Below are 22,544 nucleotides of genomic sequence, written 5' to 3'. Positions count from 1 at the left end.
GGTGTGGTGGTGCATGCTTGTAATCCCAGCTACTCGGGAGGCTGAGGCAGGAGAATCGCTTGAATCCGGGAGGTGGAGGTTGTAGTGAGCAGAGATTGCACCATTGCACTCCAGCCTGGGCAACAAGAGTGAAACTCAGTCTGAAAAAAAAAGAAAAAAAAAAGAAAGAAAGAAAGAAAAAAAGGAATAAAGGAATTAAAATTTATTTGCTATTGCCTTATTCTTAACATAAAACAGTTTTCCTCTTTATTTTATAACAGATTTTCTGGTGATTCTGAGATTTATGGATCATAAAACAATACTTTAGAGGATTGTTAATGTAATGCCCTAATGTATTTAAAGATTTTCATTTTATATTAATTGGTAACTAATGGACATTTGGGACTCCTGAAGAAAATCAAGCAAAAATAAAATAGCGTAAATAATAGAACTACTAAAAGATCCAGAGCAAAAGCACTGGGTAATACTTTGGTTATTAGTATGACAGTTTTCCCATGGTCAGGGGAAAAAAATCATTTTTTCATATATATATATTGAAATATATATATACGTATATATATATTGAAATATATATATACGTATATATATATTGAAATATATATACATATATATATTGAAATATATATATACGTATGTATATATTGAAATATATATATACGTGTATATATATATTGAAATATATATATATTTTTCCGAGACGGAGTCTTGCTCTGTCACCCAAGCTGGAGTGCAGTAGCACGACCTTGGTTCACTGCAACCTCTGCCTCCCGGGTTCAAGCAATTCTCCTGCCTCAGCCTCCCGAGTAGCTGGGATTACAGGCACCCGCCACCACACCCGGCTAATTCTTTGTATTTTTAGTAGTGACGGGGTTTCACTATGTTGGCCAGGCTGGTCTTGAACTGACTTTGTGATCCACCAGCATCGGCCTCCCAAAGTGCTGGGATTACAGGCGTGAGCACTGCGGCTTGCCTCATACTTTTTTTTTTTTTTTACTAGAAACATTACAAGTAAATCTTTTAACTATGAAGTGAATTCCATTATAATACATGAAAAAAAAAGAGATGTAGACAGTGAACCTAGAATTATTTTCCCAGACTTTTCATCATTAAAAATTTTCAAACATAGAAATACTGAAAGAATAGTAAAATGAATAGCTATAGACATTATCCTGAAATTCTGTAATGGTTAACACGTTGCCAAATTCGCTTTCTTTTTCTCTCTCTACATACACTTCTTATTTGCAGTTGCGGGTGTTATTTGAAGTTGCATGTTTCACCATTTATCTTTTCAGAATAACATCCTCCAAAATAACCACAATACTCTAACTCAAAAAAAAGACAACCCTAATTCTGTACTATCTATAAATATCCAGTCCAAATTAAAGTTGCCCAAGACATCTTGCATGTTTTTTTTTTTTTTAAATCCAGGAGCCAATAAAGATTTACACATTGCATTTTCATTATATATCTTTGTTTTTAAGGAATAGTCCTTCCCCACTTCTCTCCTCTCTGTCTCTCCCAACATTAACTTTTTAAATAGCTCAGGCTAGCTGTCTTGTAGAATGTCCCAGCATTCTGTATTTATTCCATTTAACTTGCTCATCTAGACTTAAACTTTCCATTCTGGAAACGTGAAGGTATCTGGAATATCTTGCACTCTAGTCCCCTCCCATCCCCAGAGTTCACCTGCCCTCAGCTGTGAAGACCATCTAGAGATCATCAATTAGTTGAACTCAAGTTTTAACCCTTCAATGATACAGCTTGCTTCAGGAAGAAAAGTTATTTAAATGATACTGCTAAAGTGAAAGCGTTTAAAGGAAAGGAAAGATGTCTCAGTTTAAAGTTGATTTCCCAGCAAGTCCTAGGCCTGCAGCAAAGGCGGCTCAGCAGAGAATGTTAAGGGGCCCAGGTCCGCTCTTGTTATGTGAATATGTAGGAAGGAGCATCAAAGGTGCTTCCTTTACTTTTTTCTTTTGTCTACCAAATGCTCTTCAGCTTCAGTCGAGCTAAATGCTAAACTGAATGAATTAAAAAAAATGTATGATCCCAACTTTTCTCAGACTGTAGAACAGGTTAATAAAAAGGAGGTTGGGCACAGTGGCTCATGCCTATAATCCCAATACTTTGGGAGGCTGAGGTGGGCGGATCACAAGCTCAGGAGATTGAGACCATCCTGGCTAACATGGTGAAACCCCGTCTCTACTAAAAATACATAAAATTAGCCAGTCGTGGTGGCGGGCACCTGTAATCCCAGCAACTTGGGAGGCTGAGGCAGAAGAATGGTGTGAACCCAGGAGGCTGAGGTTGCAGTGAGCTGAGATGGCGCCACTGCACCACTGCACTCCAGCCTGGGCAACAGAGCTAGACTCCGTCACAAAAAAAAAAAAAAAAAAAAAGAGCGGGAGGCAAACTTCACTGAGATCTTTTATTATGGTCTGAACTCCAGGCAGTGTTTCATCAAGCCCCAAAATACTGTTCTTGCTTTTCTGGGGCATCTCGTTGGTAGACAGGGAAAGCTCTGGCAGAAAGGCTCTCTGCTTGAACTACTTCAAAGAAACTAATCATGAATATATCCTATTAGTGTGAAAATCCCAAATTAATCAGGTAACATTAACACATAGGAGTGTGCCGCACATGTGCATTAGTTGTAAATAGACTTGGTCGGGTGTGGTGGCTCACGCCTGTAATCCCAGAACTTTGGGAGGCCAAGGCAGGCAGATCACGGGGTCAGGAGTTGCAGATCACGGGGTCAGGAGTTCGAGATCAGCCTGGCCAACACGGTGAAACCTTGTCTCTACAAAAAATACAAAAATTAGCCGGGTGGGGTGGTGGGTGCCTGTAATCCCAGCTACTTGGGAGGCTGAGGCAGGAGAATTGCTTGCACTTGGGAGGCGGAGGTTGCAGTGAGCTGAGATTGCACCACTACACTCCAGCCTGGGTGACAGAGCAAGACTCCGTTGTTGGGTGGCGGCGGGGGAGGGGGGAGATATAAACAGACTTAGGAGTAGAAGGGGCATTAATAGGCAGAAGAACATGGTACAATGGGATTTATATCTGCACTCCTATGATTGCTTATAAACACATGCTATTTTGGACTGACATCTTTCTTGAAATATAGACTTAAATAAACAAAAGTTCGGCCACAGCTGAGGTGGTGTTCTTCTGCAGGCCTCAGACACAGTCAAGGATTTTTAAAAACGTGATTGGTGGGCTAAGAAGTTTATCCGCCTGGTTCCTCAAATTCCCAAACAGTTTATTTGAATACTGAGTGAATAGCTAATCTTGTACAAGTTCTGGGGCTTTAACAAGGTAAACGAATGGGTGGGCTGTGAAAGTAAACACTGCATTTCCTCCCAGGCTCACCCTGGCTTCCAAAATTCCTCTCCCTCACTCCTTTCGCTCTCCTCAGCCTTCTAGTTCCCAAGCTTGGTCTCTCGTATCCTGTGAAAGTACTGAAATTGCAAAGGAGACATTTTTAATTATAAGTACTACAGTAATGAATTCAAGTACACTCGTTTATCATAAAGGGCTTTCCTATCTGTCTCTAAAGTATACTTAAAAATGCTGTGTATTTGATAACATTAGCACCAAGCATCTTCCACATGTTAATATCCAGCGTTTTAGATGTTCGCTCCCCCCACCTCAAAAGACCGCACAGTGGTGGTTCCAGAAAGAGAACATTTATCTCTCCGTGTTTGGGAGTGCCTGTGTGGTCTCTTCCTAATTTATTTGCACTCCAATCCTTGAGGATCTCATCGCAATCCCCCTAGGCAAAGGGAGATTAGGGAATAGGACTGTCTGCTTCTCCCCACTCTGACAGAGAAGGGAGAACAACTTCCCCAAGTCCCACAAGTTCTTCTGGCCACTGTACAAATTGTTCTTGAGCATGGAGGGTTTCCAAAAGCCCTAATTAGCAACTCACAGCAAACATTTCTTTGCATTAGCTAATGATCCGGCTGCACTTGTAAGCAAACAGAACCAACATATCTAATCAATGCTGAAAAACTAACCAAATGCCTATTAAACATCTGGATGTAATTTTCTAGTTAGAACAAAATGAAAACATATGCAGGTTCCTTTGATCTTCGTCTTAACAAAGAAATTGTTGATAAAAAAGCATACTGGTCAGTCAATGTGTCATTTTCATAAAGTCTGCTCATTTCTCTTCAAATGCTCCCAGTTTAATTTAGTTGGTTTCCTGCAATCCCTAATTTTACCATATTGTGTGAAACCGCAAGAGATTCTTTGGAAGTGATTTTATTTGAGGTTTTACTGCTGCATGGATCTGCTACTGATTTTTTTTTCCTTCTCTGCCTTCTTCCCTCCACCTCCACGTCCATCTTGCCCTTTTCTTTGATAAAGGGGTGGGGGAGAAAAAGATTACAAAGCAATGCTGGGAACAATTCTTCTGGACTTTACATTCTTAGGTTTAAAAAAACTCTCAATTAAAAAAAAAAGAAAAAGAAAAAGAAAACGTGGGGCGGGGTGGCTCACGCCTGTAATCCTGGCACTTTGGGAGGCTGAGGCGGTCGGATCACCTGATATTAGAAGTTCGAGACCAGACTGGCCAACATGGTGAAACCCTGTCTCCACTAAAAATACAAAAATTAGCCGGGCGTAGTGGTGCAGGCCTGTTATCCCAGCTGCTCAGGAGACTGAGGCACATGAATAGCTTGAACCTGGGAGGCGGAGGTTGCAATGAGCTGAGATCACAACCACTGCACTCCAGCCTGGGTGACCGAGAGAGACTCTGACTAAAAAAAAAAAAAAAAAAAAAAAAAAAATCAAACGAGGAAATTAGCAATAATTCTCAGCTAAAATGAAGAGAACACAACAAAAGTGGTCTTTTAAAAACTATATTAGCCAGGCGTGGTGGCTCACGCCTGTAATCCCAGCACTTTGGGAGGCTGAGGCGGGCAGATCACGAGGTCAGGAGTTCGAGACCAGCCTGGCCAACATGGCGAAACCCCGTCTGTACTAAAAATACAAAAATTAGCCGGGTGTTGTGGCACATGCCTGTAGTCCCAGCTACTGGGGAGGCTGAGGCAAGAGAATCTTGAACCCAAGAGGCAGAGGTTGCAGTGAGCTGAGATGGTGCCATTGCACTTCAGCCTGGGGGACAGAGGGAGACTCCGTCTCCAAAAAAAAAAAAAAAAAAAAAATTACAATTATGATTTCAAATAAAAAAGTAATAGATTTAAAAGATGTCTAGTTGCTACAATCAGCATCCATAACTTTTCCTATTTTGTTTAGTATCTGTACTAGATAACATCTAGCTTTTGCAATTACTTAGGCTATTGCTGAGTTGAACATTTGATAATAAGCAACAAATGAATGGGAATATACCCACATATACATCAAAAGAAAATGAACAAGCCGACAATCTTTCTGTTTCTCTGCAGAGCACAAAAAGGGTACTGTGTTTTTCAGAGAAAATTTCCAGTGGAAGTATCATACATTTCACGTAAAAACATCATTGACATACGAATGTTAAAGGTAAAGAAGATTACAGTTAACAGGCTTTAAATGGAAGACCAAAATTATAGATTTCATAAGGAGGACTATTTTCTTTTAAACAGGCTGTAGGCAATCTGCACATATATTATTTATTCAAAACATAAGATTAAAGCTACTTGACTGTTTAAACACCATCATTTGTAATGCAGTTTGATGAGAGTTTTGTAGTATAATTATTACAGCATGACAATCATGGAGAAAATATGACCTTGAAAAGGGCAGAGCCTTCTACCCACTCTGACAGACAATGCTCTAAATGGGAAGAAAAGGCTTCAAAAACCAAAACCAACCATTATTATGCACACAATTAAAGGCCTTCCAATTTTAAATTCATAATGATCTGTAGATACTATAGATACTACATTATAAGGAAATCAGAAGGCCTGGTGTTTCAAACTCTATTGGCAAGGAAAGACTAGTTAAAAGAGAATTTCCAGTGTTTACTCATGGCAAACTGGGAAATATGGTGAGCAGACACATTGTCTGTGAGTAGATACATTAGAGGACATTTGATGCCTTAGAATTGATTTTGAGGGCAGTGGGGTGGGGAAAGGAGAAGTAGCAACACTTTTGCCCCCTCTCAAAGCATATTTTAATGGCTCTGTTTAAACTTAATGAGAGTGTGCCAGTTATTCAAGATATAGGCATCACGTAAAGCCTGGGTAAGCTGCGGAGGAGTATCAGTTGCTCCAGTTGTCACAGCATGTATACAAGCATACTTGTGGCATCCAAGCACTTTCTATCCAGTCCTGGAGCTGATATGGGATGAACTGGCCGCAGACTGGAATATGTGGCTCGTACATTAGATGATTTCGAGGAAAACAGGTTGCTAAAGGCCCTGGGGTCCTATGATTCCAAAAAGTCCTGTATGTCGAGCAAAACTCTCATCATCACCAAATTTAACCAAAGAAAGTGAGGCAGTACTTTCTTCTTTTTTGTTCTCCATGTTAGCAAAATGAATAACACAGCCGCCTTCCCAACTGTACTTAATGAGAACACCACAAAGCTACAATGCCCAACTTGTTTAAGAATTTACTATGGCTTCGTACAGACAGGCTAAAATCGCTTTTTTATTTTTCATTTATAATTGATATTTGGGAGTGATGCAATTATAGACAAATCAATATCATACATATTTAAAAACAACTCTAACAGTGAAACGTATTATCTAAAACAACTTCTAAAACTATTTCAAGAAAAAGATCTCTGTAAAAGCACATCTTTAAATAAAATGTATGTCTCTTTAAATAAGCTCCTTCCCATAAGGCTCTTGAAAGTAAAATAATGGGAACGTGGGGGTTATTAATACCAAAAACTTAACTAGTTTCCAACATAAGATAAATACTTGTCCAAGATATGCCCTTATAGAAAAAGTTACCACCGTTTGGCTAAACCAGCATTATTCACTCACTGCTCATGTGGAAGTAGCTCCATTGGACTGTTCTAAACAAAAGTATAAATGCAGCAATACTGACGGTTTTCTGCTGTGGGTGTATTTAGAGACATACACAAAACCCGAAGACTCTCAGCATTAATTATACAGCATGTCTTGATTATTACAATCTCAAAATCCCTTTTAACTCAAGTTCCACTTCATAAGAACCTTAGCCACGTCATTTACCTAACTCTTCCCATTTAGCTCTTCACACAGCTCAGCTCAGGAGTACCACCCAGACTATGGGGGTGGGGTGTGCGGGACAGGTTTTGCAAGTCTCAGTGCTGGTTTATTACATTGTCTCTCTTTGTTCCCAGGAATTGGAAACAGACTCGTGGTCTTGTAGCTGAGAGGCTCCTAAAAACCTCAGCCGCTCCCCTCCTCTCCTAACAGCGAAGTCTGAACTTTTAAGACGAAGACCTGGCATTTCACGCCCCGGGCAAAGCGTCTCATCTGCGGACACGCGTGCCTTGTTCTGGCAGCACCCTGGGAATCCTTCCCGCCAAACGGGGCAGGACGATCTTTTTGCAAAGAGGCTTGAAATCCTGCAATAAAAACCAAATCCTACCACTTTGGGTGCAAAGGGGGTGGGTGGGGTGGGAGGACATCATAGTCGTCTCTGCGGCTGGTGTACCTACGCCAACCGTGCCGTTGCTCATTTACGCATTTCCAACTAAGTGCACAGTCCACTCCCTCTCGTACATCCGTAAAAATACAGCTCAAGGAAAAACAAACGTCAGATACATTTTTGAATGTGGCCTCACTTTCAGAGTAGCATCAAACAAGGGGGTCCAGCACTGAAAAACACATTTGCTGGAATTACCAACCACCCCCCCCCCCCCGCCTCCAATAAGAAACTACGCAGCTAGTCTTTGAGTTACTTTCACTTAGATCTGAGGATTTTCATTAAAGGAAAAAGTGAGCAAGTGGCAGGATTTTTGCTAACTCGAGCCCCCAGGTTCCTCGGCTGCACGCTCACCAGTCCCTCCCGCTAGCGCGCTCCTGCGCGCTCTCTAGCCAGCCCCACGTTACTTTGATTGACAGCCCAGCCCCGCCGCTCTCCTTCCCACCGACCTTCCCATCTTCAGTGCCAATCTCCGCGAATCGCCTCTTCCCATTGGATGGTTTTGCCGTCCCGCGGCTCCTCCAGGAACAGTTCCTCACCAAGCCCGGGAGGACGCGGCTGGCGGAGGAGGGGCCGGGGTGGGAGGGGAGACCGAGGAGACCGCGGAGAAGGAAGCGAGAGGACGGGGGCGGGAGAACGGCCCGTCCGGCGCTGCCCTGCCATAGGCTCCGGGGAGGCGCGCGTCAGGCCCCACGTTGGGTGCAGCGCACGCGATTGGCTGATGAGGGCCTCCTGCCCCCCCCCCCACCCCCACAACCTCCCGGGCCCACGTCCCCCGCCGTCTCTGCGCTCGCGCCCCCCGCCCGAGCGGGGCTGGGCGGGGCCGGCGCTGGTTAGCTCCGGAGTGTGAAACCGCGTGTTAATGTAACCGGCGCGAGAGGCGCGGGCGGCGGCGGCGGCGGTGGGAGCGTCGGCTGCAGGAGCAGCAGCAACAGCAGCAGCGGCGGGTACTCTGTGCCCCGCGTCCCGGAGGCAGCCGACTGCGCCACCCCACCCTCGCACGGCCGGGCGGGACCCGCGCCACCAGCCCGGACCTCCGTCGTCCCGCGGCGACCAAAACCCCCGCTAGCCCCACCGCTGTGACTACTCCGGATTCGCCCGCAGAGTTTGCCGCCGGGTAGGGTGGCCGATTGGCGGAGCGCACTGCTGCTGTTTTCCCCACCATCTCGTGGATGTCTTCCTTCGGGTGGTGAGAGAACTTTGCAGCGGGCTGGAGCGCCCTTTGCGGAGAAGCACAAGAAGGTAAAAGAAGGAAAGAAAGAAGACCGAGGAAGAAGGGGCTCGGAAGAAGGGTCCAGAGCGGCCGAGCCGGCCGTGCAGGGCGAGTGCGCGCCAGGCGCGGCGCCCTGATGCTCCCCGGGCTCGAGGAGGAGCGGGCAGTTGCTGGACTGCTCTAGGTGGAGTAGCCCCGTCGGTCCCTGAGGGTTTGTGCAACCGCGGAGAACACCGAGTGTTGGTCGCACGGGGCGTGCCGAGCCGCCTCCCGGCGCGCCCTCCGCACTTTCCCCGCCTCGTCATCCCTAGCTCCCCGGCCAGGAGCCTCCGCCGCTTCCTCAGCCTCGCTCCCCTTTGCGTCCCGGGAGCCTGCGAGCACCTGGCCGAAGGCGCAGCCGAGTCTTGCGGGAGTCGCCCCGAAAGCGTCGGGTTTGTTTGTGTGGGGTTAGCGGGGGCCGCCGCGCCACCTGCATCTCGCCAGCCGCCGCCTCGGGGAAAACCCGAAGAGGAGGCGGACCAGGAGAAGAGCAAAGAAAAGCAGCTCGTCTGGATTTGTTTGCCCAGGACTGGCGCCGCGCACGCGGATCGCCGAGGGGAGTGCGGTCGGAGTCACCGCGCCCCCGCCTCCCCGCCCCGGCGGCTGAGGCCGGGGGGTTGGAGCGCTGCCCCCGCGCACAGTCCCCGAGCGCCCGGCGTCTCCGCGCAGGTTCTCGAAGCAGCTGGGCCTGGGGCGTCCACCAATGTGGCCCTGAGGGCCGGAGCCCGCACCGACGGGAGCGGGAGTGGGAGCAGGAGCAGCTGCGGGCGCCGAGTGGCCAGTGCGCCCGGCCGAGCGCGCCTGCGTGCGTGGCCAGCGCGCTCCCCGCTTCTGCCTGGCTTCCCTGCTTAATTTTCCTCGGCGGGATTAAAGTTGGAAATTGACCGGAGAATTGAGTTGCCGGGGAACAGAGCCCCGGCCGCCTCCAGAGCGATGTTCCCGCAGAGCCGGCACCCGGTGAGGCGCGGCTGGGTGGTGGGGGGGCAGGAGCGTTGGGGAGGCGCTTCTCCCGGGCGGTAGGGAGACTGGTGGCTTCTGCGGCCCGGCGGACCCTCTCGCCCTCCGCGGTGTAAGGCTGGGGATGGCCGGGGCCCTCTCCTCCTGGGGTGGGGAGTGGGCCAAAACTCTGAATTTTCTCCCTCCCTTTGGGCCCCTTCCTACTTGACGTCTATACTGAGCGGATAGGGGCGCTGGGGAAGGCTGGGGTTTCTCTCCTGCAGCCATATCCCCCCAACCTTCCCCAAGGGGGGCAGGGCGCCCCCCCTTTGTTTCTCGTCTCGCCTATTTACATGTCAATGCGGCCCCGGTTCCGGTGCGTCTGGAGGTGGCCCTGGCGACTCTGGGAATGGGTAGCGAAAAGGAGTTGTTTTTCTTCTCTGGTCCTCGGGGTCATTATCGCCCCCGTGGGGGAAGGGGCGGCGACACCGACAATCTGGCCTGGTCTTCCCCGGCCGCCGGGGAGCCCCCTTCCCGTTGGCCTGGTGACCCGGGCGCACTTAACGCGATCCGCCCTGGAGACTGGGAAGAGCTTCCGAGCCTCTTTAGAAGCCGGGGCCCGGGGAGGGTCCACTTTCCCTCTCCCCCAAGTGAAGGGCAAACTCGAGTTTGGGGCCTCATTTTCAGCCACTTCTAACTTTATTTTTTGTTTATGTCCCACCCGTTCTTTCCTTCTCTGACTTACTGCTTTATTCATCCGCCCGCATTCCCGTCCCTCGGTCCCCCTCGCTGGTCGCCCCCAGACGCCGCACCAGGCTGCAGGCCAGCCCTTCAAGTTCACTATCCCGGAGTCCCTGGACCGGATTAAAGAGGAATTCCAGTTCCTGCAGGCGCAGTATCACAGGTGCGTGTCCGGCCGCGCCAGGCGAGTGGTCGCGGGCGTCCCCGTGCCCCTTGTCGCCCAGCCAGGTGGCAGCGGCGCCTGTACTTAGTTCTTGCGTCCAGGCGGTGGCGTGTGGAGTCTCAGTTAAGACCTGTCATTCAAGTTACCCCCTTTCCTGGTTCTTCCCGGGCCGCCTCTTCTCTTGTCTCCTCCTCCTCCCATTGTTTCCCTTTTGCTGGTTTGCTGCTGTTCCAGGGAGTCCTTTTTCGTGTCTTTAGAAGTTGCATGAGAATCGTCAATATTTGCACTTCATGTATTTATTTTTCAACAGACTGAGTTGAAACATTGGTTCAATCGATGTCTCAGTCCTGGAGTGTGGGTTCAGGGAAGCAAAGCCATGTTGAAATCGCTGTTTGCCATACTAGAAAATTGGGTTTTTGAGGCAAAGTTCATTAAGGAAGGCTAGATGCTTTTAACATTGCCCATCATTGGCGATGGTGAGGGAGGTGGGTATAATAGTGTGCAGAAGAAAGCTCACCTGCTTTGGCGTTATTTCGGGTTGGTTTGGGTAGGATGAGAGAGTGGAGTCACATTTATATCCATCTCAGCCTTAGTTTCTTCGAGTAATGAGGCTTGCCTCCAAAGGACTTACACATTTTTGTAAGATCCTCTGCCAATAGTGAACTTCCCAGAAAGGTTAGTTTCTTTCCCTTGCTGCTATGAAGTTTTACCTGATTCTAACTCAGAAATAACTGTATTGACATTTTTTGCTTTTGTCATGCTTGAGAAAAAGCACACAGATGAGGCGAAGTGGCTTGGGTGTGAATTTTCTTACTTTGTCAGGGGCTTTCTGATTGTTGACCTTTTGTCTACTTGTAGATAATATCTCTGCAGCTTGAGGCATACTTGCACACACCGTGTTTACCCAGCAGGGAGAACTTCAACCCACTTTATTGCAGTAGCTACTTGACATATTTTGGCAGGGATTTAAAAACTAAAGGTTTTGAAAGGGACCAGCAATTGTAGGAGTAACTTAACAGACAGGATTTTCAAACCTAGAGACCGTTTGAGTTGGCAAAGATGGCACAGACTATGTGTAAGAGTGAAGATTGTGCAAGGGCCGGATTTTGGTGGAGTCCAGAGAAACTGATGCAGGAAGGTAGGGAGCAGACGACCGTGAGGAGGAATCTGTTAGAGGTTCTGACAGATTTTTTGCATTCTTGTCCTCTAACCAGATAGGCACCAAGAAGAATGGTAGCTGAATGGACACCTTGTATTGTTCACATTATTCCTTTTCCCTATTAAATGCAAGGACAAAGCTTTTGGGTGTTTACTTAGATAGTTTATGGCTTTTCCAAATTGGTCCGTGTTTTTACTTGAAGTGCAAATATGTGAGGCAGATGTTAAAACAAGTGACATAATGTTTACATTAAGTTGCCTGTTTTGTTTTCATAGCCTTAAATTGGAATGTGAGAAACTGGCAAGTGAAAAGACAGAAATGCAGAGGCACTATGTGATGGTAGGTATCAAAGAGTGGACTTTTTCCCTTTTCGTATGATATTAGCAAACGTGTTAGCAGAGTATAAAAAACGTGAGTTAATGAAATGCTTGATTCTTTTTTCTCTTTACAGTATTACGAAATGTCATATGGATTAAACATTGAAATGCATAAACAGGTAAGCTTTAGTTGAACTTCAAGCTGAAATGAGAAATCAGTTCATATGATTTTATAATACTGGCTTTGTTCTCAGTAGTGGGCTCTAGGGGTGGGGGTTTGTATGCTATTTTTCTGCCTTGGTTTCCTGTCCTGTGGATTGATGGTAGTATTCTGCAGCAAGAGTTGCTTCCTGATAATTACGAGTGTTTAAATGACTAGGAGAAAGAGAGGTGTTTTGGAAATATCAACTAGCCTGTTTATTGGCAGATAGGAATTGAGACTTGAGTTTACTTTTCCACCTGTATAGATTTATTCTCTTGAAAGGGCTGGGTATCTTATAGAGTTGTTGGAATTTAGAATAGTTAATGTTTTTGTGCTGTTTTGCGAGGACGTGTGGACCTGTGGGGGGGGAAGAAGGGTATTTAGGAGTTTCTTTAATCATAGTAAACAAGGTATATGACTATCTGTGGAGTATTCTTTATGCTTTGGGTCTGCTTGAAGCAACAGTCAGGATTAGTGGCTTATTAGCAAACACATTTTTGAAAAATTTCTCAGTTATTGCAGGTTTGGATGTGAAAAAAGCATCTTTTTATGGCCAGAGCATATGTTGGGAGTTGCTTCAGTCCTAGTGGTTTTAAAAGCATGAAAAGATTAGTGACTGGAAAGCTCTAGCAATGACTATGAGTTTGCAAGTTCCCATAAAATTCACACTTATGGCTACTATAATGGTGTATAAAAAGAGTATTGAGCTGGAACAAGGCACTAAGGACCTCATAAGAGAAGAAAAGCTAAATGATTGCTCAGCCCAAAGGACCCTCGATTGAGTAGTCATTGTCTGCCAAAGAAAGCATTAATGGCAGGGTGTAAGTATTCTGGAGATATGCTGACATTCACTTTTTCATCAAGACGCTGGTACAATAAGTCTTTTAGAAATCGATTGCCTCTTAAAAAATTATCATCAGATGAAGTTGCACAGTTGGACACATTTCAAAGTGCAACAATACAATTCTTACTTGATGTATATGTGCTATTTCATCTCAAACCCTTGTTTCATTAAATTAAAGAGCATGGCTGACTGGCTGGGGCACAGTGGAGAAATTGATTAGTTCAGCCTTCAGATCTTCCTTATATTCAAAGACTTTCATTAAGCAAGTGTGTTTCAGAGTTGAATTCTGCTTTTGTAACTCTACACTCTTTGATTTTTAATTCATCATAGATTTCATAATGTTAAGTTATCATCGTGTACATTAGATCTGTTTTCAGATATGTGTTTGGAAAGAGATTGTGATGTTCAGGGCCTTTTATTAGTATTGTAATTGGGCCTTTAAAAATGCAGATGTTACTATGATTTGCGAAGTTGATAGCCTACTTTATGTTGGGTTTGTGCCTTTGTTTTTGTGTGTTTCTCAATGGCTAGTGCCTTATTCAGGCACTTGTAACTTGTTGATAGTAAATGGGCTAGAAGATCTATGGCTAACGTCTGTCCTCATTTAAGTGAATTGTGCAAATGAACTTGGCCTAGGCTGTTTAATTTTTTTTTTTTAATTACTCTGAAGGGCATTTTTTTTTTGGATAACACATTATGGAAGAGCAAGAGGAGACTGAGCTTTTTCTTAAATCCATGAACTCAAAGGATTTAATAACCTCATTGACTCTTTTACAAGGAAACACCCCCTCGGTGTGATGCTATATGCTGGTGCTGGGTTTATTGGAGGAGCTAAAATAGGTGTGTAATTCTTCTGGGTTCCTGTAGGTTATGTGGTGGCATGGCCTCTTCTTTATCATGTAGGGAGAAGGGGTGAAGTGGGTCAGAAGCACCATGGTGTGAGAATAGTTTTCTAATGAGTTTCTATACAGCGTGAGGCATTTGTGGGTATATGCTGTCTGTCCGTGAGCCTGTATGCATTAATAATATGCTGTGTTTAATTGGCTTAGCAATTTGAAAAACGTGAAAAGCTGAGAGACACCATGTTCCTCATAGTAGGGTATTGAGCCCCCTGAAATTTAGTTGATATTGGAAATGCTGACAGACCCTTAACTAGAGTGGTGTGCAAAGTAGTGCTATAATTCAGTTTAAAGTGGCCTTACATTTGAAAAACATCCTTCTGAATGTCACACATTAATAATAAGTTCTGAGGAGGCATTTGGTGCAGCTAGTAATCATAATTCTTATTAAAACTGGTGACGTCTGGCCCCCAGGGTGTAGCCAGGCTCAAATTGATGCTTTTTGCCGCCTGATCACCAGCATGGCCTAAGTGCTCATTATATTGTAGAGAGGGCCTTTGGAGCGCTCATTAGATTTGACAGGAATTCTCTCTAGGGGGAAACTGGGCATTAGCGAGACTCCTGACAGGCTGAAATTATTCCTGCTTTATGGCTTATAACCAAATGCTAGCAAGGCATCATCAGGGGACACAAAAAATTGTCATTTCTGACAACATCTTTGTTACTGGGGGAAAAAAAAAAGCAGTGAAGGGGAAACTTTCTGTACAGAGAGCTTTAATGCTGTTAAGATTTGTCTCCAGTGTGACGATTGCTCTCCCTTCCCACCTTTCAACGGGTTTGTCGAAGGAGTGAGTTCTAGAGATTTCAGTGTCAAATCTCACTGCTGACTTTCCCGTCTGGAAGTTTTAAAGTGAAAGTGCATCCAAATCAAGAATGGTATAATTGTGGTTTCCTTCCCTGGTGTGGTGCCCACACAGCCCATGTTTACGTTGTGTCAACACTTCCTGATAAGCCTTCCCCTTAACTTTCTCTTCTCCCATTTGTGGCGGGTTACCGAAAAGGTAATGAAACGGGAATGGTAATAGATACTTAAATCTTTTATGGTAGCACTAAGAATATTTTTTTCTTAGAGCCTTTTATAGATCCCTGCCTGCCCGTCTTTATCTGTGTGGATGGTAAACTCTAGATACCTCTATACAGTAGAGGTAGACAGTGTCTCATGAAAAATTGAGGCAGTTCTGATACCATCAGAGTGTTAGGGTGCATAAAAAACAACTAGTTGATGTGAGCCTGGTGGTTTGCTTAGCTATGCCTAGTGTGTGTGGTGGCGTGATCTTTAAATGTTTTTATCTGTCATATGGCTTGATATTACCTCATTTGATATTTTTGGGAACAAGATGTACTGTAAATGCACACATAAGCCTTATTTTAGCCCACTCGTGTATCTCTTCAGCATGCTGATGAAGCCATGCTATAAATTGTCATTGGTGGCTTTAATTTGCACAGTAATGAACAGTTTTCAATGTGATTTGTCTTCTGTGACCTCCATAGGCATCCTCCGGCATAGATTGGGTAGGTGTTTTGCTCTATCCACAGCTGTGGGCATGTGTTCAAAGTCTGGGACTTGCTCAAGGCCAAGCATCTATTGAAACTTGAGTTGGGTTGCCTCCTCCAGGGTTGTCTGTGCTTCTTCTTCCTTTTTTTTTTTTTTTGAGACGGAGTCTTGCTCTGTCCCCCAGGCTGGAGTGCAGTGGTGCGATCTCTGCTTACTGCAACTTTTGCTTCCTGGGTTCAAGCGATTCTTGTGCCTCAGCCTCCCAAGTAGCTGGGATTACAGGTGCCCGCCACCACGCCCGGCTAACTTTTTTTATTTTTTTATTTTTAGTAGAGTGAGGGTTTCACCATGTTGGCCAGGCTGGTTTTGAACTCCTGACCTCAAGTGATCCACCCTCCTTGACCTCCCAAAGTGCTAGGATTACAGGCGTGAGCCACCACACCCGGCCTGTCTGTGCTTCTTCCTGTCCCCTCATGCTGCCATGCAAGATGAGGTGGACCATGTCTCCCTAGTGCCTGCCTCTTCAGTTCTCAGTCTTTATGCTGATGAACTTCATGATTTATAAGACATGTCAGGGCTGGATGTATGTTCTGAAAGTTAGGAAGATCAGCAGTGCTGCTGACTGGTCTTTTCGGGGAGAGGAGGGTTACAGGCCATGGGTAGGTAAAAAGTTGTATCCTACTGAGCAGTACTGTCCTCAGGTTAAAGTACGTTGAAGAAGAAACAAGTCAGGAATTCTGGTGGAGACTCAGTGATGGGGAGGGAGTTTGATCGGTCACTCTGGGCCTGGGTTCTGAGGAGTGGGCAGAGTGAGAGCATTGGGCTCTCCAGGATGGTGAAGAAGTTTGTTTTTGTTTTTGTTTTTGTTTTGAGACAGAGTCTTATTCTGTCGCCCAGGCTGGAGTGTGGTGGTCCAATCTTGGCTCACTGCAACCTCCGCCTCCCGGGTTCAAGCGTTTCTCCTGCCTCAGCCTCACGAGTAGTTGGGATTATAGGAGTCCACCATCACACCTGGCTAATTTTTGTATTTTTAGTAGAGACCGGGTTTCACTATGTTGGCTAGGCTGGTTTCGAACTCCTGACCTCAAGTGATCCGCCCGCCTTGGCTTCGCAAAGTGCTGAGATTACAGGCGTGAACCACTGTGCCCATCTGATGGTGAAGCATTTAGAAATAAATGAAAGGATTAGCTCTTAAAGAAAGGATGATATAGTCTGCAATCCTGGTTTGGGAAGGGGAAAGAGCTCCATGTGATATTTCAGTAAGCAATGTCTCAGGCCATGTAAATTTTGGAGTGAAACTGCTTTTGCAGTTTTGATGTGTGCTTTAAAATTTCTCTTGGAATAATGCGTTGTTCTTTAGTGGGTTTTTAAAAAAGTATTTAGATGGGACTGTTAGGGACTCAACTGTGGGGTATTTCCTTAGATGTGATTCTTTTACTCTTTGCAAATTTTACCTTAGTGTTTTTTGTTTTTTCTTTAACCATGTGTGTTTTTGTCTAATAGTTTCTCACTTTGAGATTTCTTTTCCCCCTAAGTCAACATCTCACACAGGGAAATGACTAGAGTATAGACACTTAGAGTTAAGCTCCAGCAGGTGTTAATAACCTTGTTATACAAAGAGGGTAGCTGTCATCAAGATTGGAGTGGTCCCTAACTTCATTAGCCAGGCCTGTTCTTTGCAAGCATAAGTGAAAAGAGATAAAGCTCTCTGTGCATTTAGAGCCTAGATTCCGAGGTGCAAGATTAGCCTTTGTTTCTTATCAGCCAACAGGACTGATCTCTCACCTCTCAGTCACCTTCCCCACCCTTCAGCAGTGGCTGTTTTTTGTCCTGGACTTGGCACTGGAGTAAGGCAAGGGAGGCCCTGGGCATGGATTTTAAGAGGGCACCATCAGAAAACATAGTTATCACGACCAATATTTTGAAAATTCAAACTGAATGCCCCCCAAATCTTCAAGGAACAAAATATCGAAATTTTGTGTAAGAGCAGGATCCAGCAGTGGGGGTTGGGAGTAGGATGAGGAAAGGAGGTAGAGTCAGGCCATTGCAGGGCCACAGCACCTCCCTTGCCTCCCCTCCCCGTCTTTCTGCCTTTGATTACCTGTCTTGTGGGGAGTGGCCATGAACTGTAGGCTCTGACTTGGTTCTGTTGTAGTTCATTGAAGTCATTTAATTGGGGATTTCCATTAGGGACTGGGCAAGTCGTGAACATGTTCCCTGGCTTCAGTTCCCCTCTCTGTGTAATGAGGGTTAGACTAGACAAAAGTCTGTCTGTTCCCTCACATGGTGGGAGCCATCCCAGCATACAGCCGCAGAACCCAGCACCTCGTGCGTGCAAATTGAGGAGCGTCCTTCGCCAGAGGGCTTAAGATGTTCTCCCAAATAGTGTTTATTAAGAAACAGAAAGAAAATCTGTTTCTTTAGTAAATATTTAAATAAATCATCTTGAGTGGTAGTTAAACTAAAAATATATTCAGTTACTAGCTCATGGAACCATTTTAAGTTTCCATGGATCTGAGTCTTTGCTATTTTATTATTAAACCTTTTGTGGTCTCCAGAAGCGGATTAAATGGGAGGAAACTGAGAAACTTACTGGCTTTCCTCAAAGCTTTGACTGATTCAGTTTCCTACTCCCCGTTGCTTATTGTTGCCTCTGATTTTTAAAAATGGAAATTCTCACAACTAGTACCTTTACTGCAGGGTATTTAGTATAGTGGTTTTTAAGTAAATTTTAGACAGCTGTTTTTGTTGGTGGGCTTATTTGACAAAATTAGGCATTTGTACCTTCAAAGTACTCCTCACCAGAGGATTGTTCTGTGAATACGGTGTGGTGTTTTAAGTGGAGCTAGTGTGCACAGGTATGGGCAGGGGAGAGAGGTTTTCTGATCTCCCCCCCCCCCCCGAGGTGTGGTTTGATCTGAAAAGTGAAATAAATTTGCACTGAAATTTTAACATAAATTAAGATATTCATGTATTACCATTCACTTGATTTAACACAAATGTGATTTCTAAAATTGTTTGCAAAGGAATGATTTCAGAATTGCTGCTTGTATTTCTTCCTGAGCAGGGATCCCAAGGGAAAAAAAAAAAGAAAAACATGGGAGAAAAATTTTTTAAAGTACTGTTTGTAGACTACCCAGTCACCATAATATTTTTTAATGAAAATCCAGGAAGTGTTGATACATGATTTTATTGAATAACCTGTGATTTAGCAAAATTACATGTTTTATTATTTAACATTTAATTATTTTCCCTTTTTTTTTTTTTTAAATGGAGACAGAGTGTTACTCTGTCGCCCAGACTGGAGTACAGTGGCACCATCTTGGTTCACTGCAGCCTCTACCTCCTGGGTTCAAGTGATTCTCCTGCCTCAGCCTCTGGAGTAGCTGGGATTACAGGCGTGCACCACCATACCTGGTTAATTTTTTTTTTTTTTTTTTTGGTAGAGATGGGGTTTCACCACGTTGTCCAGGCTGGTCTCAAATTCCTGGCCTCAAGTGATCCACCTTCCTCAGCCTCCTAAAGTGTTGGAATTACAGGTGTTAGACACCGGTCCCAGCCCCTAATTTTTTTTTTTTTTCCTTTGAGATGGAGTCTTGCTCTGTCATCCAGGCTGGAGTGCAGTGACTCGATCTCGGCTCACTGCAACCTCCACCTCCCTGAGTAGCCGGGATTGCAGGTGTGTGGGTTCAAGCGATTTCCCTGCCTCAGGCTTCCAAGTAGCCAGGGTTACAGGCGCGTGCCCCCACATCCAGCTAATTTTTGTATTTTTTTAGTATAGACGGAGTTTTACCATGTTGACCACGCTGGTCTTGAACTTGTGGTCTCAAGTGAGCCACCTGCCTCAGCCTCCCAAATGCTGGAATTAACAGGCGTCAGCCACTGCTCCCAGCCCCTAAGTTTTTAGTAATTACTAAGTTGTAGGCCAGGCACGATAGCTCATGCCTATAATCTCAGCTCAAGAGGATCACTTGAGCCCAGGAGTTAGAGACCAGCCTGGCCAACATCGTGAGACCCCATCTCTACAGAAAAAGATTAAAAAAAAAAATTAATTGGGCCTGGTGGTACAGACCTGTAGTACTAGCTGGTACTAATGCTGAGTGAGGCAGGAGGATCTTTTGATCCCAGGAGTGGGGAGGTTATAGTGGGCTGTGATCACACCTCTGTACTCTAGACTGGATGACATAAGCAAGACCCTGTCTCAGAATACACAATAAATTTTATTCTATTTACCTTCTTTGAAGCAATATAAAAATCATAATGGTGAACACAATTATTTATCCCCTCCCCTGTAAGCTGCTCTCATTGTAGGTATAAAAAACAACTATTTTTTTTTTTAGTTTTTGTTGTAGTAGTATTTGCTACTTAGTCATTCTTTGACCACAAAATACGTTAGCAGAAAAAGGGTAGGATAAAAGTCACTTTTGGTACAAGGAAAAAGCTGGGAGGAAAAAACAAATTCTGAAAATTCTATCCTCTGAATTAACTTTTTCATCTTCCAAATAGAGAAAAAACTACTCAGTGTGCTAGATGTATACCACTGTACACTGGAAGGGATAGAGTTGTATATATAGCTTGCTCATCATCCCTGAAATCTATTCCCAGTGTACTAATGGATATTCGTTTTCCATTAGATGAAGTGGAATCAGTCTTTGAGAATGTAGGTGTGTTTGAACTTGCACGTTCAAATCTTGCAGTTTGTCAAACTGCTGAAATACATGTACCATGAGACTGGGTTTGGTATTAGCACCATGACTGATCTAAGTAGGTTACTAGTCTACTATACTAGTCTAGGTATATGTACAACCTCTTGGTAAAAAGCTTGAGTGCATTTACCTGAGTTGCTTACTTTTTTTTTTTTTTGAGACGGAGTCTCGCTCTGTCGCCCAGGCTGGAGTACAGTGGTGCCATCTCGGCTCACTGCAAGCTCCGCCTCCTGGGTTCACACCATTCTGCTGCCTCAACCTCCCGAGTAACTGGGACTACAGGCGCCTGCCACCAGGCTGGCTAATTTTTTTGTATTTTTAGTAGAGACGGGGTTTCACCATGTTAGCCAAGATGGTCTGGATCTCCTGACCTCATGGTCTGCACGCCTCGGCCTCCCAAAGTGCTGGGATTATAGGCGTGAGCCACCGCGCCCGGCCTTATTTGTAAGTTATGTACATACATTGTTGTATTACAGTATTGTATACATTTAAAATAAATGGACATTTTAAACAGTGGTAAAATGAAGTGTTCCTATTCTCAGCGCACATTCCATTGGCTTGCCCACATTCCATTGGGCATCTTAAAGATAGTAGATGCGAATTGTCTTCAGGGTCTTGGGATTACATCCATCCTATCCTGCATGTGTGTTCTTTTACATTTTGACTTCCCCCTCTGATGACCTCTTTGTGCCTCACAGCCTGCTGTGTCTGCCCCTGAGTACTTTCCCTTCCCATCTTGGCCACTGCCTCTTTCTCTTCCTGCATTTCCTTTTATCCTGCCAAACAGGTTTTTTCTTGCCGAAAGTATGTTTTGAGTTTTCCTGTTTTCTTTATAAAAAGTCCAGGCCTTTGTATCAACCTTCACATGGCCTTCCTCAGTCTCCTTCAAGTCCCAGTTCAAACACCACCACCTGTTGACTTCAAGGTGGCCAGGGACTGCCCAGTGGCAGGCGGTCACAGCACTTGTTTTGCTCAGTGTCCTGTAACAATGGTTTCTCGTGTGCTTCTTTGCTTACTCCGACTAGGTTGCAGTCTGCTTGAAGCTGAGTGACTTCCATCTACCCTTCCCAATGAGTTATATGGAGTAGGCATTGATTATATTGTGTTTTGGGTACCCCTTATGTGTACTGGTACTTGTACCCATTTTGGACCTTGAACATCTGAAAATCAGGTGAAAGCTGCTTCGCAAGAAAAGTTTGAACACATTTTTACACACAAATACCCAGGATAGCTTTGCCTAACAATTTTGGCTGTTTGTGTGCATCTCAGGATCCTTCAGCAAGTCCATGGAATTCAGATTAAAAACTCAAATCAAGAAAACTAGTGTGGGTCGGCCCAGCGTGGTGGCTCACGCCTGTAATCCCAGCACTTTGGGAGGCCGAGGCGGGCGGATCACAAGGTCAGGAGATCGAGACCATCCTGGCCAACATGGTGAAGCCCCATCTCTACTAAAAATATGAAAATTAGCTGGGCGTGGTGGAGGGCACCTGTCATCCCAGCTGCTTGGGAGGCTGAGGCAGGAAAATCACTTGAACCAGGGAGTCGGAGGTTGTGGTGAGCTGAGATTGCGCCAACTGTACTCCAGCCTGGCGACAGTGCGAGACTCCATCTCAAAAAAAAAAAAAAAAAAAAAAAAAAAAAAGAAAACCAGTGTGACTGCTTATGCTAAAATTAAAAATGAAATCTGTTCAGTTCTAATAACCTAATTTAACCAATTTTGCTCAGTTTTTCTTTTGGAAGAGTGATCTGCAGTCAGTAACCACTGAGACTTCTTAGGGAGGAGTTTTATTATAGTAATATGTTTGGGTTTGGACTAAAAAAGAGAGATAAACAAAACTAGCATGTTGCCGGGGTCTAGGTTTGGTGTGAATTGAGCATGTGCAGGCATTACTGTCGCTGGAACTGCAGCTGCCAATAGAGTGTAGATGAATTGCATTACAAACTTCCCTCAAGGTATTAAACTTGACTTGTCACCACATTTCTTAGTAATAATGAGTATAACCATTGATTATTTACTTAAAGTCTTTACATAGTGTCTTCCATTCTCCCATTTTATTATGAAAAACTTCAAATTACAGAATAAAAGAAATACACAGCATACCCATATCATACCCACCTGTATTATACCTGGGTCTATAAATTAAAATTTTGTAATATCTACCTGTCATATAGCTTCCATAGGCTCCTCCTTCCCCAAACAGCAATAAATAAATTAATAATATGGTGAACTTGGAAGGGCTTGCTCTAGAGGAT

At 44.7% G+C, this 22,544-nt stretch overlaps 1 protein-coding gene and 1 long non-coding RNA gene across 7 annotated transcripts in view; one reads left to right on the top strand and one right to left on the bottom strand.

Moving 5' to 3' along the window:
* LOC115894002 overlaps nucleotides 1–8,149 on the bottom strand; it is an 80,191-nt gene extending 72,042 nt beyond the window's left edge. The window contains exon 1 of the long non-coding RNA XR_004054050.1: nucleotides 8,027–8,149. This is a non-coding gene — a long non-coding RNA (uncharacterized LOC115894002). The remainder of the gene's footprint in view (nucleotides 1–8,026) is intronic.
* A 187-nt stretch (nucleotides 8,150–8,336) lies between these two features.
* The window catches only part of TLE1 (TLE family member 1, transcriptional corepressor), a 104,972-nt gene continuing 90,764 nt past the window's right edge, over nucleotides 8,337–22,544 (top strand). For 2 of the 6 annotated variants that reach the window (XM_030919666.1, XM_030919663.1), the window contains exons 1-4: nucleotides 9,645–9,786; nucleotides 10,569–10,669; nucleotides 12,104–12,167; nucleotides 12,280–12,324. In XM_030919666.1, the coding sequence (XP_030775526.1) occupies nucleotides 9,763–9,786; nucleotides 10,569–10,669; nucleotides 12,104–12,167; nucleotides 12,280–12,324 (234 nt within the window). In that variant the 5' untranslated portion in view covers nucleotides 9,645–9,762. Of the gene's footprint in view, nucleotides 9,787–10,568; nucleotides 10,670–12,103; nucleotides 12,168–12,279; nucleotides 12,325–22,544 lie in introns of all 6 variants that reach the window. The other 4 variants (XM_030919667.1, XM_030919665.1, XM_010353437.2 and 1 more) reach the window with 3 other exon arrangements.

Source organism: Rhinopithecus roxellana, chromosome 16 (assembly GCF_007565055.1).
Source record: "Rhinopithecus roxellana isolate Shanxi Qingling chromosome 16, ASM756505v1, whole genome shotgun sequence".
Lineage (NCBI taxonomy): Eukaryota > Metazoa > Chordata > Mammalia > Primates > Cercopithecidae > Rhinopithecus > Rhinopithecus roxellana.
This window is presented reverse-complemented; position numbering and strand designations above follow the sequence as displayed.